The sequence below is a fragment of the Panthera onca genome, chromosome C1 (assembly GCF_046562875.1).
Source record: "Panthera onca isolate mPanOnc1 chromosome C1, mPanOnc1 haplotype 2, whole genome shotgun sequence".
In the NCBI taxonomy this organism is placed as follows: domain Eukaryota; kingdom Metazoa; phylum Chordata; class Mammalia; order Carnivora; family Felidae; genus Panthera; species Panthera onca.
This window is the reverse complement of record NC_138346.1, coordinates 216,096,956-216,115,625: the sequence shown is the minus strand read 5'-3', so window position 1 is coordinate 216,115,625 and position 18,670 is coordinate 216,096,956. Positions and strand designations below refer to the sequence as shown.

Here is an 18,670-nt window from a genome sequence, read left to right as displayed (position 1 = left end):
CTCTTATGAGTTTCTTAACATTTTTTCTCTAGCTGACTTTATTATAAGAATACAGTATATGAGACACCTAACAAACAAAATATGTATTAATCAACCGTTTATGTTTTTGGTAAGGCCCCTGGTCAACAGCAGGCTGTTAGTAGTTAAACGTTTGGAGGAGTCAAAAGTTGCATGCAGATTTTCAACTGTGGAGGGGGCAGAAGAGGTCGGCGTCCCTTACCCCCACCTTGTTCAAGGGTCAACCGTGTGTGTGTGTGTGTGTGTGTGTGTGTGTGTGTGTGTGTGTGTGTGAGAGAGAGAGAGAGAGAGAGAGAGAGAGAGAGAGAAATCAAAGTGTGACCAACCTAATAACAGAAGCAATGAGGAACTTCAAAGCCACAGTGGTCAAGAAAGATCTGGCTGGGGAGAAGTAAGGCATTCAGCAAGGATTTTAAGAGAGGAGTACCTTTTAAGAGAGGAAGCACCACTTCACCTCATCTTTCCCACTCGCACCACCCCTCCTACCTGCACCTCGCTGTTCCTGACCCTGTTTGTGTAAATACATTTCTCTGTACTGGAAAAGTGGCATTCTGTAACTGTTTATAACTTTGAAAACCATTCTTACCACAGTGAGAGAGCAGACGAGTACCGGCTGCATTTAAGTGGATGTGTGCCTTTAAACAATTGGAAAAAAAAAAAAAATTGGGAGGTTGAATTTCCCTATTGTAGGATCCCTGATCTTAAGATCAGGTGCTTCAGTGATGCAGAGTAGATCTTATTAAACCTGCACTTTAGACCCCGGTCACTTTTAATATATGGATGAATCTTGAAGATTATAGGGGAATTAGAAGATACGTCATTTAAACCTTTGTTTATTACTGTAGGAAGGATTTCTCTTTCTGCTTTAGTTCTACCAGTGAGGGTCTTGGAGTAATGTCTTCATACGTACAACAATGTAATATTTGGAATAATAATTTACTCACGCTTGTGCCTTTACACATTTCAGGTCTACAGGTGCACCTGCAGGTTCGAGTGCTGCCTCTGGCAGTAACCGAAGACTTCAGCAGACACAAAATCAAGTGGATGAGGTATTGTTCTAACATGTTGCCCACAGTGACTTTTAAACCAGCATGGGAACACTGGAAATAATTCTGTTTAGAAAAAGTATCAGAAAAGCATGAATGTAAAGGAAACTTCGACCGTCTCATAAATGTAACAAAAATGTGTCCCCTCCTATTCTGAAAGCTCTGAGCCAAGCTTCTGAGAAGTTAGTCTCCAGATGTCATGCTGGTTTCCCTGTGACTGAACCACATATCTGAACCACAAACACTCCTCCTGAGAACATTCCTCCAGGAACCACCTTAAAGATATCTTTTGCTGCAATTAAAAAAAAAAAAAAAAAGGAAAAAGAAAGAACTACTTTATAAAATAGGGTAATAGAGTTTTAGATTGTTCAAGCCAAGACCAATCCCTCTTAGCAGATTTTTCATCAAAATGCTTCTTACGGTAGCCTGACTAACTCGTTCCCAAGCTTGAGCAAGCCTCAAATTCAGTTCCGGTTGTCACCCATTCGTGTACAGAAGGCAGGTGTTAGCAACCTGCTCTAGCCCGACAAATCTGTATTTGTGGGCGTCTCAAGTCCGAGGACCCTCAGAGCACCTTTTGTTCTGCTCTGCGTTTGCAGACCCACAATGGAAGACTGTGTGAGATTCAGACTAGTATTTATGTGGCAATTCTGTATTTAGCTTTTTTAAAAAAAAATTTTTTTTAACGTTTATTTATTTTTGAGACGGAGAGAGACAGAGCATGAACAGGGGAGGGGCAGAGAGAGAGGGAGACACAGAATCTGAAACAGGCTCCAGGCTCCGAGCTGTCAGCACAGAGCCCGACGCGGGGCTCGAACTCACGGACCGCGAGATCATGACCTGAGCCGAAGTCGGCCGCTTTACCGACTGAGCCACCCAGGCGCCCCTGTATTTAGCTTTTTGAGGAACTACCAAACTTTCCACAGTAGCTGTACCATTTTGCATTCTCAACAGCGACGTCCAGGGGTTCCTGCTTCTCCACATCCTCACCAACACTTGTTGTTTTCTGTTTTCTTGGAGTGTAGCTGTGCTAGTTAGTGAATATGGAAGTATTGCATTGTGATTTTGGTTTTCATTTCCTTAATGACCAGTGATGTTGAATATCTTTTTTATGTGCTCGTTGGCCATTTGTACACATTCTTTGTAGAAATGTCTATTCAAGTCTATGGCCTGTTTTCTGATTGGGTAGTTTCTCGTTTTGTTGCTGGGTGGTAAGCGCTCTTCATATATTCTGGATATTACACCCTCTTTAGGTTAAAAATCATTTTAGGGTTAAATGATTTGCAAATATTTTCTTCCATTCTGTAGATTGTCTTTTCACAGCCTTGATAATGTCTTTTGATGCATAAAAGGTTTTAATTATTATTAAGTTCAGTTTATTTATTTTTGTTGTCGTTCTTGACTGGGTGTCAAATCTATAGCTAAATCTAAAGTTATGACGGGGGCGCCTGGGTGGCTCAGTCGGTTGAGCGTCTGACTTCGGCTCAGGTCATGATCTCGCGGTCTGTGAGTTCAAGCCCCGCGTCGGGCTCTGCTGACAGCTCAGAGCCTGGAGCCTCCTTCAGTTGTATCTCCTTCTCTGTCTGCCCCCACCCCTCCACTCTTTGTCTCTGTCTCTGTCTCTCTCTCTCTGAAAAATAAATAAACATTCTTAAAAAATAATAAAGTTATGACGATTTGCTCTTAGGTTTTCTTCTAAAAGTTTTATAGTTTTTAGCTCTCATATGTAGGTCATTCATCCATTTTGAGTTAATTTTTACATATAGGGTGAGGTATAGGGGTCCAACCTCATTGTTTTGCCTGTGGCTGTCCCATTGTCCTAGTACCATTTGCTGAAGAGACAGTCCTTTTCCTCACTGAATGCTCTTGACAGCCTTGTCAAAAATCAATCAGCTGTAGATGTTTGGGTTGATTTCTGGATTCTCAGTTCTGTTCCATTGGTGTGCATGTCTGTCTTTATGCCAGAGGCACACACTTTGATTACTGTAACTTTGTCGTAAGGTTTTGAAATTGGAAAGTCGGAGTCCTCCAACATTTTCTTTTCAGTATTGTTTTCAGCTATTCCGGTCCCTTGCAATTCCATAAAAATTTAAGGATCGGCTTTTCCATTTCTGGGAGGAGGTTGTAGGGGGAAGAAGGACAGTGGAATTTTCATACAGATTGTGTTGAATCTGTCTGCCTGTACATTGCTTTGAGGCATCTTGCCATCTTAACAATATTAAGTGTTCCTATCTATGAACATGGAATGTCTTCCCTTATAATTAGGTCTTTAATTTCTTTCAGCGGTGTCACAGTTTTCATTGTGCAGAGCTTTTGCCTCCTCGGTTTGATTTATACCCTAGGTATTTTATTCTTTTGGATGCTATTGTTTATGGAATTATTTTTTTAATTTCCTTTTTCTTTCTAGTATATGGACACATTCTGATTTCTGGGTGTTGATCCTGTAACCTGAACACTTAACCGAATGTGTTTATTAACTCTAGCAGTGTGTGGATGCTTTGGGATTTTCTGTATGTGAAATCGTCTGCAAATACAGATTTTATTTATTTCTTTCCAATTTGGTTGTCTTTTTTTTTTCTTTTCTTGCCTAATTACTTTGGCCAGAACTTCCAGTACAGTGTTGAACAGCATTAGTGAAAGTGGGCATCCTTATCTTGTTTCGATCTTAGGGACAAACTCTGTCTTTCACTTTCATGTTGAGCACGGATATTCATTGTGGGTTTTTCCATAAATGCCCTTTCTCTTGTTAGGGAAGTTCCCTTCTATTCCTAGTTTGCTGAGTGTTTTTGTCATGAAAGAATGAGCACCGCCCCCCTCCCATTTATAAATGGAAGTTTGGCCCAAAGTAATAAAGTGCTGACCTGAAGGAAAACGTGCTGTTTACTTCACTGAGCCTCGTGTTTGTTCTTCCCTTCCTCTGTGTGTAACTCGGTGTGATCACGTTCGTTCAGGTGGTGGACATCATGAGAGTCAACGTGGATAAGGTGTTGGAAAGAGATCAGAAGCTCTCGGAATTAGATGATCGTGCAGACGCGCTGCAGGCTGGAGCTTCCCAATTTGAAACAAGTGCCGCCAAGCTGAAGAGAAAATACTGGTGGAAGAATTGCAAGGTAACTTTCTTTTCACTGGTTTTTGCATTAAGTCACCCTCTGCAGTCTCAGAGGGGCAACTAAGGCTCCAAGTATGGGACTTCTGTGAATGTTGGAGGTGAGTTGGACGTCCCGTACATGGAAATTTGGATTGACTCTGAGTCTAAGGCACTGACTGCCTGCCCTTTCCCTAGCCCCTCAGCTAGGAATTCTTCAGGTTCTGTGGCTGACCTTAACAAGCACATAGAACGGGAATGTCCAAAACCAATCATAAACAGAAGCCGCTTTCAACCCCTCACCCCCGCATCGCCCTGAACACAGACCGGCCAGAGAGGGCTGGGGTCGGTGGTCAGTTGGCATGTGGTTGAGTGCATGGCTCCAGCGTGATGAGAAAGGGCAGCTGGCGAGCCAGTGTGCCCCACAGGAGCACGGAGAGCAGCCCCGCAAGGAGTGTAGCCCGGGGCAGATGTTCTGCAGCTACCAGGGCCCGGGTGGACCCCACCCCCTTCCTGGGACAAAAGCAACGCTTCCGGACACACAGGACAAGTTAGCAGCCCTTCCTTACGTGAAGAACTTGTGTGCACAAAATAGATGCCTTTCTGGGGACCGCAGGCCATCTGACCGTCTTACAAAAAGCAGATAAATACCTTCATGCCCCGAATGAGAACAGGAAACTTAGGCTTTAAAAATTGTGAATCATTTCAAATTGTAGTGCACCTTAATTCCTCTGCCAGTGACTAGAATGCGATGCTCCTCAGTGAGCACGTTGACCTCTGTGTTTGAAATGTGAAATGGTCTGTTTCACAGATGTGGGCGATAGGGATTGTCGTCGTGGTCATCATCATCATCATCATCATCGGTGAGTTCTCTGGCCTCAGCTCCTCGTTCGGGTCTTCTCTGTATGTTCACAGCTGACCTCACGTACAAGAACTCAGAGTAAAAGTTCCCTCAGAGCTGGTAGTTTACTCCACAGATTTTCGTTTTCTTCAGTAAACGTTTTAAACACTTGAGTGTTGTTTCGTCAAAGTCCAAGATTTTTTATATAAACATTGATCCTTTGAAGTTAGAGAAAATGCGTTCATTGTCACTGACCCACCCTGTAGGTCAGTGGTGTCCTGTACCTCTGAGTACATTTTCTTTTTTTAATGTTTTATTTATTTTTGAGAGAGAGCGCGCGCGTGCGCACGCGTGAGCAGGGGAGGGGCCGAGAGAGAGGGGACAGGATCCCAAGCGGCTCCCGCGCTGACAGCAGCGAGCTGAGATGGTGACCTGAGCTGAAGTCGAGCGCTCGGCCGCCTGAGCGCCCCCAGGGGCCCTCACCGAGTACCTTTGCGTCTGATCCTTCCTTTTACGAGAAGCAGTGTGGTCTGCTGATGAAAAGCGTGACTGCCTGTTCCCCACCATGGCTCCACTGCCATCAGCTGTGCGGCCTTAGACAAATCGCTGAACGTCTCGGAATCTCCGTCTCCTCATTTGTAGAGTGGGGACAATAATAGCACCTGCCCCACGTGTCTGTTGCGAGGACACAACTGGCCGATCCGTAACAAGCGAATAGGGTGGCGTCTGGCGTTTAGTGGTGCCAGCCGTGTAAGTAAATAAATCCGTAGACACACCCGCGCGCCCACAGAAGTATTACTAACTGGCATTGCTGTTGCTACTGTCGTATCTCCTCCTGGAACAAGCCGTCGGGGTTTTTAGCCCCACCCGTGGGAACCATTTGCAAAAGCAATTCCTGCCATCCTTTCCTTTCACGGTGGCCTCGGGGCCTCGGCACAGTTGTGGAGGGGCCCCCAGTACGCAATCGGCCAGATTGATGTTCGCGTTTAGACCGCGACATGCAGGGTCAGCTCTGGGTTCGCCCCGAAACACTAAACTGCTGTTTCCTCTGCTCTTTTTCCGTCTCCCCTGCTTGTTAGTGTGGAACGTGTCCCCGTGAAGAAACAGTGAAGCTCCGGCCTGCTGTTCGAGAAACCTCTTCAAGACGTTTGACTTAGAACCTGCTATACTCTCGAGCTCGCCTACTGTTCTGTCTAAAGTGAATATCTTCTGTTTGTTACTGTCAAGTTTAATTTCTGGGAAACGTGCCTTTGTGATCGTAAGCACTCCAAACTTGAAGTGCGGCCACCCGGCCCACACTTGGCCCGGCGCCTTCAGACTGCCGCGTGGCTGAGGAAGTGGACTTGAGTTCCAGAGTGTCGTAACCTGGAAGTCCCGCTGCGTGATTAATTGCCATTAATTTCAGTTAAGGGGATTCGTTCCCAGAGGCTCCCCCTGTCACACGGCATCTTCAGAACCACATTTTAAACCTTTAGGTAATCAGAATTCCAGTTTGTGCCTTCCAGAAAGAACACTACTGCCTAACACAAATCTGTAACCGTAACAGGTTGTGCCTTACTTTGCTATTTTTCTGATCCCCTGTAAGAGAACTCTGTACTGTTTGTAAGCACTACTGACCCTTGCGCCGTATTTAAAAATAAGATTCTGACCGAGAGTTTTTGCTCTTACCGTAGATACGAAGATGTTTACTTTCCTGTTACTGTTTTGTATCACTTGCTAAAAATGTTATTTTCATCGGAAATAATCGCCTCTCGAAAACATTTTTACAGAGCTAAGGCCATGACCAAAGTTTCTATTTTGCCAAAAAGTTAAATGCCAGTACAGCGTCCTCAAGTCTGTTCCCGACAGATAAATTCAGAAAAGTGACAAATGGAACTTAAGGTGCCCTTCAGAATTCAAATGATAATATTACAGTGAACCTTCTACATCCTATCAGGCCCTTCTTGCCTTTGAGATGCTGTATGTGGTGCAGCTCCCGCCTGCACCCCGCGCCCCCACCCTGATTGAGCATTTCTCCCAGGGGTCAGAGAAGGTCTAAGCTAGACTCCAACCATCTCCTACCCAGACGCCGATCTCTGTCTACCCAGAGGTTTGCAGATTGTCGGCTCTGGACTCCAGCAGGTTTCTAATAATTACGTGAGCAGCAACTTTATAGCCTTCGAGTGAGACCCATCTGTGAACTGGTCATTAGGTGGCCCCGTCCCCATAGACGATGGCTTTTTGGAGTTTGTTTCCTATTTTTATCCATATTCCACTTCCTAAGTCTGTCTTCTAAATTACGCTTTCAGCGAGGCATCGGTCAAGGGTGGATGACTCTTCTCACGGAGAATAGCTAACCAGAGACACTTTCTTTTTTCGATGTCATAGACTGTGTGCACAAGATGTTGCTTTGGAAATAGCGTTGTCATCTGAGAGACTTGTGTATGTGAGACTCTCGTCATCAGGGTGTGTGGCTTAAGGATGGGAATTTAGGTAGGAATGACAACAGGCAAGGAGGCGCTGAGGGAGAAATACAGAGGGATCAACACTCTGCCCACTGTCACGGAGGATTCTAAAATTCCTGTTCGCGTGCTAGCGTGTGACTTACAAAGCAACAACAGTTGAGGTGTGCAGGAACACGGGCTCCATTTGTTTAAGATCTGTTCCCCTGACATCACTGAAGTGATGCAGTGTCGAGGACACCCCGACTGGGAGAAGGAAGCAGCGGTCAGCGTCGGGACATTAGCTCGCCCTCGGCTCAGGGTCCCTGGCCGTGTCTGACTCTGAAACCTTGGTGCTCCCTCCTTGCCTGACGCCCAGTCCCATGTAACCCGCCGGCTCCTGCATTAACCCAGGGGCACCTCGCTTGTATCTGTGCATTTGGCTGGGAACTTGCCCACTATTATGAGCTGAATAAACTGTTTATAAACTTGATTCTGGTACCTGTGTGCTTGTAGGATAGCTGCGTCCTGGTCCAGGTCTTCCCAGCGGCGTTCCTTGCTGCCGCCCCCACCTCTCACCTCCTGGTCCCCAGCCCTTCCCCGTCCCCTAGTGCACAGAAGCGAACCCCTCCCCTCGTGAGCAGTATAGGACGTGAGTGAGGAACTGACTTTTCCACGGTTACCGAAATGGTCAGGATCCGGCTTTTGGGTTTTTTAAATCTGTCATCTTTAAAGAGTGATGTGCAGGGCGCCTGGGTGGCTCGGTCGGTCAAGCATCTGACTCTTGATTTCAGCTCAGGTCACGATCTCACGGTTCGTGAGTTCGAGCCCCGAGTCAGCCTCCACACTGACAGCTCAGCGCCTGCTTGGGATTCTGTCTCTCCCACTCTCTCTATCCTTCCTGCATGCATGCTCTCTCTCTTTCAAAAATAAATAAATAAACTTAAAAAAAAATAGTGATATCCAGGCTGGCCGTGTATATGGGAGAATAGATAGCCACCTATAGGGCACAGGGGTAGCTAGTACTCAGATGGGTGACAGACTTCTCCAGACACGTGGCTCGTTTTGACTCTGCATATCCTTTCCCTTGAAAACACTTTCACTCTTAATCTACAATCCCTAGGGAACAATATAAAACGGGTGGAAGTAGCCTTTGCTTATGTTTACAATAAAATGCCAGTTTCCGATGAAATCCTATTGAGAGAGAAGACATTGACTTCTTCCCAATGCCTTGGATAGATGGTCACTGCTTTTCTTGTCTGACCTACTATTATGTCCCAGGAAAGCACTAACAATAGAATTGTGCTGTTTGTTCAGGACCTTTATATAATGAAATCTGTATGAATTTGGGTGCCATTTTCAAGATTTTGAAGGAAAACCTACCATCAATGGGCCCTTCTCTACCCCTCCCTTAATGTCAGGATTCCTTAGCCAGCTGGATCCCCCTCAGCCAACTTCTCTCTCCATCCTACTTCTCTCCCTGGGCAATCTTACCTATTCCCACATCTCTATCCATTAGTGTCCTGATGATTCCTGGCCTGGTACACACAGGCCTCTCAAACTCAAGGTGGACCAGACAGAATCAAGCATTCCCCTGCCTCACGCCCCTCTTCTTGCCATTAACGTGTCTGTTCCAGAGAATGGCACCACTGTCCTTCCAGGGTCCACACTAGACAAGTCCACTGGACTTGCTGATATATATAAATATATATATATATATATACGTATATATATGTATATACGTATATATATATTTGAGAGAGAGAGCGTGAGCAGGGGAAGAGCAGAGAGAATAGGGGACAGAGGATCCCAAGCAAGCTCCGTGCTGACAGTTTAAAGCCCAACGCGGGGCCTCGAACTCACGAACTGGGAGATCACGACACTGAGCCGAAGTCAGGCGCTCAACTGACCGAGCCACCCAGGTGCCCCTGGACTTGCTGATATTTTCGATCACCACACAGGTCACTCAGAATGTGCTGCAGGTGTGCTGTATAACAAACATTATAGATAAAAATCTCAACGGCTTAGAGTTCTTTCCTCACTCAGGGTACATGTCCAATGCCAGGCAGCAGGAAGCCCCTATCATCAGTGGCTCGGGGAGGGGCTTCCCGTAAACACTCGTTTCTGGTTCACTGTGTATCGCTGCGGCAGGAAGGGAACATCAGGGATTGCGCACTGGCTCTCCAAGCCTCTGTCTGGAAGTGGGGCTGACAGCTCTGCTCACATTTTACTGGCCGGAGCAGGTCACATGACCATGCCTAGCCTCAGAGGGGGCAGAGAACACGTGTCACCGGAAGGATAGATGCAACGTGTTTATGAACATTTGCCTTCCTGGTGGCAATTGATTTCAGTCAAAGAATGGAGCAAACTCCTCTTGTCTCATAACAATTTTCTAATGAGTGATGAATCCTACATGATAAAGTCTGTATTTGCGTCACTAACAAAATGTTTCTTAAAGTATGGTGACTTTTTTTTTTTAATTGGTTTTGAGTGAGGATTGTTGCTTTAAAATTAACCAAACTGTTTTTGTGCATTTAAAAATAGCATCCTTGGGGCGCCTGGCTGGCTCAGTCGGTGGAGCGTGTGACTTGATCTCGGGGTTGTGAGGTCAAGCCCCACAATGGGTGTAGAGATTACTTTAAAAAAAATTTAAAAATGAAAAAATGGCATCCTTATTTGCAACTGAGCTGCTTTTCAGGCAGGCAGAAAATTCAATCTGCTAAACTACAATGCACTAGATAAACCAATTATGGCATAGTTATTGGAAAATAACCGATTTTTTTCTCATCCTCTTTTTAAAATATAATTTATTGACAAATTGGTTTCCACACAATACCCAGTGCTCATCCCAACAGGTGCCCTCCTCAGTGCCCATCGCCCACTTTCCCCTCTCCACCACCCTCCCTCAACCCTCAGTTTGTTCTCATCCTTTAAATAGCAAGCTAAGTGCATTTCAAAATCTACTTGTCTCTATGCCAACAAGACCATGGACAATCCCGTTAACGCAGGTGCCTGCTTGTGGATTCCGAGCCTAAAGGAAGCCTCCCCTCCAGCAATTCCCTGTTGTCTGCAGCTTTCTCCTGCTTCTTCCCTTCTTGCTCCTAACCGAATAGCCCTGTCAGCCCCTAATTGTGATCCCCACATCCCTCCCTTCGAACAACACTTGTCTATAGCCCCACACAGCAAAATCCCTCCCCACGGCTCCCTGTTGTCACTGCCTCACACTGTCCTTTTCCTCCAGCCAACGCTACTGAGACATCTTTAACCAAGGTCACCGACTTGGTGAAACACAACAGGAAATCCTCAGCCCTTGTCTTACTGAGTCACGAGCATTTAATACAGTTGATAGCTCTCTCCCTGAAATAGTTTATCTAGTGTCCACGACCCAACATTCTTCTGCTTTTCTTCCAACCCCATCTATGGCTCCTTGTTCTTCGCTTGGCGCTCTCTCTCTCTCTCTTTTTTTTTTAACTTTTTTTAAGTTTGTTTATTTTCGAGAGAGAGACACACAGAGAGAATCCCAAGCAGGCTTTGCACTGTCAGCGCAGAGCCTGACACGGGGCTCCAACTCACAACCCATGAGATCATGACCTGAGCCGAAATCAAGAGTCAGGAGTCAGACGCTCAACCGACTGAGCCACCCAGATGTCCCTTCACTTGGTGTTCTGCTCGGCCTCTGAATCTCCATGTGCCCCCGGTCTCGGCCATTGGCCCTTTTCTTTCTGTCTGCACTCTAATGTCAACACCATTTCCCACGTGACTGTAAACACCATAGGGCTCTTGCCTCTCCCAAATCTCCATCCTCGCTTTTCCCTTAAGTTCCAGGCTGGGAGATCCACTCGCCCATCTGACAATCCCACCTGCCTGTGTCATGTACATCTCAGACATAACATGTGGGAAACGAGTCTCCATTCTCCCTTCATCAAAACGTGCCATCCCCAGACTTGTCCATCTAAGTCGATGACCCACGAAACACAGCACTGCTTACACCAAAGACCCAGGAGCCACCCTGGATCACGCTCTCTTCTCACAACATACATTCAACTCCTTGGCAAGTTTCCGTGCCCTAAACGCACCCCACGTCCAGTGGCTCCTGTCACCATCCCTGCTGGTGCCACCCTAGTCTGAGCCGTCCTCAGCCTCTTCTCGTGATTAACAGCTTCCTGTTACCTGCTTCCTGTGTGGCATTCTGGTTGATACAGATCACTGTTTTGCTTAAAATCCTCCCCTTCCCACTACCATTAGAAGAAAATCCAAGTTGTGTTCCCGAACTATAATCCGGCTCTTCCTAACTGGCTGACCTCCCCTCACACCATTCCTCCTCCCTCTGTCTATTCTCCAGGCAAACTATGCTGCCTTTCTGTTCCTTAACAGCACGCGTGCTGTCAGGGCTTCAGCAGGTGCGTTCTGCTCCCTCCCCCTCCCCCATACACAAACTCAGGTTTCAGTTCACCTTCTCAGAGAGGCTTCCCTAGTCACCAGGATAATGTGTCTCTTGCCTCCTTCACCCTCCATCCCTGTCCCAGCCACACTTCGTCCCATTAGCTTGTTTCCTGTTCTACACAGTATTTTCCACTTTCTGACCCCCACGGACTTGCTCCTGTTTTACGCCTTCATAAAATGTAGGCGCCCTGAATGGCAGGGACTTGTGCCACCAGGCGTTCTCGGGGACCGGAATCATCCCCGCCTAAAGAATCCACTCAATAAATGTGCTTTCGAAAGCAGTTTGACAAAAACACAAGAGGACAGTGAGATCTGCCATCATCTGGGAAAATGAGGTGGATTATCCAATACATGATATAAACAATTGCCACACTTCACTCCCCGCCCCCGTTTCTATACAATTCCTTTCATTCATCCAATAAACACTGAAGATTTTTGATGTGCCAGGCACTGGAGAGGGGCGGAGCTCTGCCCTTGGGCTGAGTTAACACACGTTCTAAAAAAACCATCAGACTGGCATTTTTAAAAAGGGTTTCTCTGCACCTTCCTTTTCTGACAGTGTTTTTTACATACACTTGTCCTCCCCCAGTTGCCAAATCAACCTGTCACTCAAAGAAGACCGGGGCAACGTGTGAAGTCCGTCGTCAAAATTCCGTTTCTGAAAAACGGCTTTGATCTTCCGGAGGGCTGCTTTACCGCCCGGGTCCTCCAAGCCTCAAGAGCTGAAGGGCGAGAAAGCAGGAAGGCTGAGCAAAACGCAAATAAGGGAACCCGAGAAGGCGCGAAAAAGGCTCGGACCACGAGAGCCTTCTACCCGCGCCCGGGTGGGGGAGGGGGTGGGGGTGGGGGTAGGGCCCGGGTGGGGCCCACCCCGCCCCCCAGGACTGTCCCCGACCCGGCCCGCGCCGCCTCGGCCACCTGCGCGCCCGACCGCCTGCCGGAACACCCGCCCCTCACGTGGAGGCCGGCCCACCCCGCCCGGGTCCCGCCCTCTCGTGATTGGCGGCTCCAGCGCCCTATCCCTGCCGCGCTGGCTCCAGCCGCCCCGCTGTTCTTTCCCTCCCACCTCACCTCCCCGCCCCGGTGCCGTGAAAGGGGCGGAGCGCTCGGCTCTCCCGGCCCGGGCTCCACCCTCCGACCAGCGTTACGTAAAGGGCGTCGGCGTCTTTTCCCCGCCCACTCGCCTCGGGTTTTGTAACCCGGGCGCCCCGGCCGAGGCCCCGCCCCCGGGCCAATGGAGGCCCGCACAGCTGGCCGCGGCGGCCAATCGCGCGGCTTGGGGGCGGGGCCTCGTCACGTGGCGCGCAGGGGGCGCGGCGCCGGCGGCCACCCGGCACGCGGCGGGCTTCGGGACGGTTCGCGGCCCGGCCTCGCGCCGGGCGAGCGGTGGCGGCAGCGGCTGCGGCAGCGGGTGAGTGCTCTGCCGGGGCCGGGAGGTCTCCCCCGAGGCCGCCCTGTGCCGTTGGGCCGGCGGCCGGACGGTGCCGGGCCGGGAACCTGGGGGTCCGCAACTTTGCGCGGGAAGTTTCCCTGCCGGGGTCCGGTTTCTGCGGAGCCGTCGGCGCCGAGGGGCCTCCTGCAGTCCGGCTCCCGCAGCAGGCCGCCCGTTTCCCTGGACACTCGTGCCCTGTGTCGCCCCCAGTCTGCCTCCTGGAGCGGGGCCGTCGGAGACTGCATGGAGACCCCGCAGAGAAGACTTCCTCCAGGTGAGCGGGGTCGGTGGCCGCCGGCTCCCGGTGACTTGGAGCTTTCCCTGCGGCGACCGCACGCGCAGAAATGAGGAATCCAGGTCTGCCGCTGCCCGCAGAGTGAGCGGCAGGCAACGGACTGAGGGCCGCCCCGCAAAAGATGGACCCCTGTGAAGATCTGGAAAGGTCCAGCCATAAGTCTCTGGACTCCAGGGAGACCGGGCCTCCGGAACTTGAAGGACCACGGGCCTGCGACCCTGAGGCCCTGGGGAAAGGACACGAGGAGATGTGGAGCCAGAAGTACCACCTGCAGAGCCCATGCGCGGAGAGCAGCAACAGGTGACACACCGTGATTCTTGCGTCGTTGTTCCTCGGGGAAGGAGGGCTGAAACCCTTGTATTCCTTTGTTTGTGAGCCTAGGAGAAGCTTTAGGGGGATACTGGACGACTCCGGATGAAATCCGTTGGGAAACTGAAGAATTCCCGAAGAGAACCACACGTACGGAAGGAGTGGTTAAGGATTTAGCTGGAGTGGGGGCTCAAGTGGGAATGAGAAAGAACAGAGAATGTTTGATGATCACTCCTTGTTTCTTGGGCTGGGATCCCACAGCTGTCAAACCATTACAGACCCATGAACTAAATGAGTTGATCGGTGGTGAGCACTTAGAAAGTTGCTGGGCACCTGGAATGCCATGCAGTGAACTAACTTTGGCTGGTCTTGTCATCCAAAGAGAGAGTCAAGTTTTGTTTTTTAATCTTCCAGTGAACGGCAAGATCGAAACAGAGTTTCCGAAGAGCTTATGATGGTTGTCCAAGAAATGAAAAAATATTTCCCATCAGAGAGACCCAATAAGCCGAGCACTCTAGACGCCCTCAACTATGCCCTTCGTTGTGTACACAGTGTGCAAGGTAAAACGAGCCGGACGGAAAGTCCAGTGGTGCAAGTACATCATTTTGCTCGTAAACCTCAGCCGAGCAGGAAGAGTTGTCAGTGTGGTTCTAATCCCTGAAATGTTTTGAGCTTTTTATGGTGCTGGATGGGTGAGGAGGAAGTCTACACTGATTCTAGTAGTGTGGTAGGTGTGCAAATTAGGAACATCAGGAGAAGGAACCTTTTTTGCGTAATGGTTTAGGAACTGCTGTTTAGTGCCCGTGCCATATTTTGTGATTTGCTGCAGGAGAGTACACTTGGGCACATTTTAAAGACTCACTTTAAAAAAGATGTTTTTTAATGTTAATTTATTTTTGAGAGAATGAGAGAGACAGAGCATGAGCAGGGGAGGGGCAGAGAGGGAGACACACAGCATCGGAAGCTGGCTCCAGGCTCCGAGCTGTCAGCACAGAGCCTGATGTGGGGCTCGAACCCTCAAACCGTGAAACCATGACTTGAGCCGAAGTTGGACGCTGAACCGACTGAGCCACCCAGGCACCCCTGAAGACTCACTTTTTAAAGAATCATTGTCTTCTGGGGTGCCTGGATGGCTCAGTCGGTCCAGCATCTGACTTCGGCTCAGGTCATGCTCTCGCGGTTTGTGGGTTTGAGCCCTGTGTCAGGCTCTGTCTGTGCTGATAGCTCGGAGCCTGGAGCCTGCTTCAGATTCTGTGTCTCCCCCACTTTCTGCCCCTCCCATGCTCACTCTCTCTCTCTCTGTCGCGCAATAATAAATAAAAGTTAAAACTACTTTCTGTGAAACATTAAAAAAAAAATCATTGTCTTCTAAGGTTATTGGGGAAAAAAATACATTTGACGAAATGCAATTCCCCATTCGCTGTCATCCACATACTGTTCCGATGCCTTCATGATATATCAGGAATCTACCAAAATAAAAATGAACAATTACAAACACCTTTTCCTTTTTATCTCTGACTTTTCGTTTCCAGGGATTTCATAAAGTACACATTTTCATTAGCATAAATCTCTGCGACTTCGTGTAGGACACACAGTTCTTGAGTACTGAAGTAATGTTTCTGCCATAAACATGTCACGTGTATGTGTTCGAAATTTTCGGTTTTAGTACATTCAGTGGGTCCTGCTCCTCGCAATGTGGAACAGCAAAAAATCCTGAAACTCCAAGGCTTAGGTTTGTACAACTGTCAGTATTTTAGGTGCAAGATGATGCTGTGGTTTTGAGGAAAACACGCTGAGGTGTCCTCATCCTGAAAAACGAGCCCACTTGAACGGTAGTGAAACTTCCTTCCTGAAGATACTGTTGTCACTGGACTGCCTCTTTATTTTCTTGTGTTTCTTAGCAAACAGTGAATTTTTCCAGATTCTCCGTCCGGATGGAGCACCTCGAGCAGATGTGACCAGGTACAGTCTTGAGGAACTGAGCACGGTTGCTTCAGAACATGCTTCCAAAAACACAGTAAGGATTCCCAAGTTTTGCCGTATCAACCAGGGTGATTTTTCCTAACGACTTTATCCAGATGTAGATTTTTAAACCTAATAACTTGGGAGTTGCAGAAACCACTATTTGAGGCTAGAAGCAAATTACCATGGAGGTGTTGTGTAGTATGATGGCCCTCGCCAGAGCATGGACCTAAAACCAGGAGGCAGCACGCGAGTGGTGGTTCTCTGTGCTTTGGTTCTCAGGTGCCCCAACATCCCGAGCTTCCCTGAGTTTTCTGGAATTAAGAGGAAAAAAAATAAACTGCAGAGCGGTTGCCCTCATTTTATTCTAAGCCCCGAATTGTTAATTTGTATTTATAACATTCTTAGTTCCAGTACCTACTACTTTAAGTTGTTAACAGCTGGATTTTATAGAACAGGTGAGTTGATATGCTGTCATTTTTTGGGTAACGTTTTGGAAGAGACATTTAGTGTATCTGTTTTGAATCTCTTCATGTTGACCGAGTAATTCAACCGCACCCTTTACTGACGCGATGGAGATTACTTAATTTTTTTTTTTTTAATTTTTTCAACGTTTTTTTATTTATTTTTGGGACAGAGAGAGACAGAGCATGAACGGGGGAGGGGCAGAGAGAGAGGGAGACACAGAATCGGAAACAGGCTCCAGGCTCCGAGCCATCAGCCCAGAGCCTGACGCGGGGCTCGAACTCACAGACCGCGAGATCGTGACCTGGCTGAAGTCGGATGCTTAACCAACTGCGCCACCCAGGCGCCCCGAGATTACTTAATTTTTAATTCAAGTCATGTTTAGACTTCAGCGTGATTGTAACGTAACGATTTTGTCCTGTCAGAACATGAGCTGTGCTAAAACCACAGTAGCTTTTGTTTCACTGACAGAGGTGTTTATGGTACTGCTGCGGGTGTGGCCGAGATGTGAGACACACTGAAAAGTTTAAGAAAACATTTCCCCTTTAAGATCTCCAAAATAAAGCCAGACAGGAAGGCATGCCGGTGCTGGAATCGCAGACACAAACCGTGGCCCGTTATGAACGTTCCACATGTCCGATGGGACAAATCAGAAGTTATTCTTCTGTACTGACGGTGTCTCAGGGAGGGGAGTCTCGAGCCTGGTCCTAAAGCCTAGAGTTCTCTGTTGGTGAAGAGAGGACAGTCCCCCTGGTTTGCAAACGAGAAGGAATCAGAAGCAGATGTGCCACATGCATGCTTAATAGATATGGGAGGAGCTGGTGTATCCTTTGGTATAGAAATCAGACCTTCAGGAGGTAAAATGCAGGTTCTACGTGATGGTTAAGCTGTATATTGGAGAATTACATGGCCATCGTGGGACATGTGTGCGTGTTTTAAGCTTTTGATCACGTTAGAAGTCTAGAAGTTTACCTTTCAGGGAATATTGCCGTAAGGATCTCAGTGTTGGCATTCATCTCCAATGTTTGTTACAGGATACCTTTGTGGCAGTGTTTTCATTTCTGTCTGGAAGGTTAGTGCACGTTTCTGAACAGGCCACTTCGATCCTGAACTGTAAGAAGGGTTTCTTGGAGTCCTCGCACTTTGTTGAACTGCTCGCCCCTCAAGATGTGAGGGTGTTCTGTGCACACACTGTCCACGCTCAGCTTCCCTTCTGGAACAGCTGGACCCGAAGAGGTAACGGGACCGATGCTCAGATGTTTATCTTGCCTCGTAAAGATCAGTTTCATTCTTTGAGAGATAGGACCAAAATTGACACATTATTTTGAATCTGCAAACTGTATGGTTTTTCTTACCTCTTTATGTTAAAAAGTCAGAATGTGGAGTGCCTGGCTGACTCTGTCAGAGGAGCACACAACTCTTAATCTCAGGGTCGTGAGTTCAAGGCCCACGTTAGGCATAGAGATTACTAAAAATAAGTAAAACTTAAAAAAAAATTAAAAAGTAAATAAAAAGTCAATGTGACGAAAACAGCACTTTAAATGCTTCTCTTGACAAAAAGTTCCAATCAATATGCTATCATTTAGTCAAGTTGATTAACTATGTAGGTTATATATCATACACATGGTGTGATGGCCTGCGTAACTCAATACCAGGTTATTGTTATGAAGACTCTGTTCCCTCTAAGTTAATAAAATTAAATTTTTTTTCTCTTAAATTGACTTCATTATTTCTTTGCTTTGTTTGGAGATAAACTTCTCATGGTCGGCTCCCATTCTAGCTTTGCTTCCCCCTAAAAGTTCACAAATCTCATTGCTTTGTTTTCCTTCTGACATGCTTATTTTCCTGAACCTGGGATGCCTGTTCACAGTTTTCTCTGTGGCATTCAGTCCTGTGTGCTTTTTAAAATAAGTCGTTACTTCTTTTTACAGCCACCCGTTATTACTTATTTCATATCCTTTGTTAGTGTATCTCAAAGAGCGTGGTATATAGATCAACTTTTTCCTCTTGATTCCAAGCCTTTTTCTCTATTTTTTAAATTTAAATTTGATTTATCATGGTAAAAAAAAATAACAAAATTTACCATCTTACCATTTTTAAGTGTACAGTTTCATAGCATTAGGTATGTTGGCATGGTTGTGAAACTCACCTCCAGAACATTCTCATCTTGCAAATCTAGGACTCTGTGCCCATTCCGATTTTTTAGTGCATACGTGGTCTAATGGAGAACAGTCTTGCACTTACAGGCTCCTTTTTCCAGTGACAGACCTTTGCCCCATCTTTTGTGTACAGTTTGTATAAGCTTCAGGACGCACACCTGTCTTCCTCATTTCCTGTCACTTGAAAATGTGGAT

The 18,670-nt window shown here is 47.4% G+C and overlaps 2 protein-coding genes across 3 annotated transcripts in view; both read left to right on the top strand.

Moving 5' to 3' along the window:
- Positions 1-7,903, top strand: part of VAMP3 (vesicle associated membrane protein 3) — a 160,711-nt gene extending 152,808 nt beyond the window's left edge. For both annotated transcript variants that reach the window (XM_078452492.2, XM_060624609.3), the window contains 4 exons: positions 986-1,067; positions 4,016-4,174; positions 4,961-5,012; positions 6,070-7,903. In XM_078452492.2, the coding sequence (XP_078308618.1) occupies positions 986-1,067; positions 4,016-4,174; positions 4,961-5,012; positions 6,070-6,089 (313 nt within the window). In that variant the 3' untranslated portion in view covers positions 6,090-7,903. The remainder of the gene's footprint in view (positions 1-985; positions 1,068-4,015; positions 4,175-4,960; positions 5,013-6,069) is intronic.
- A 5,369-nt stretch (positions 7,904-13,272) lies between these two features.
- The window catches only part of PER3 (period circadian regulator 3), a 58,216-nt gene continuing 52,818 nt past the window's right edge, over positions 13,273-18,670 (top strand). The window contains 4 exon segments of the mRNA XM_078450582.2: positions 13,273-13,880; positions 14,304-14,449; positions 15,791-15,906; positions 17,351-17,552. Of these exon segments, the coding sequence (XP_078306708.2) occupies positions 13,702-13,880; positions 14,304-14,449; positions 15,791-15,906; positions 17,351-17,552 (643 nt within the window). The 5' untranslated portion in view covers positions 13,273-13,701.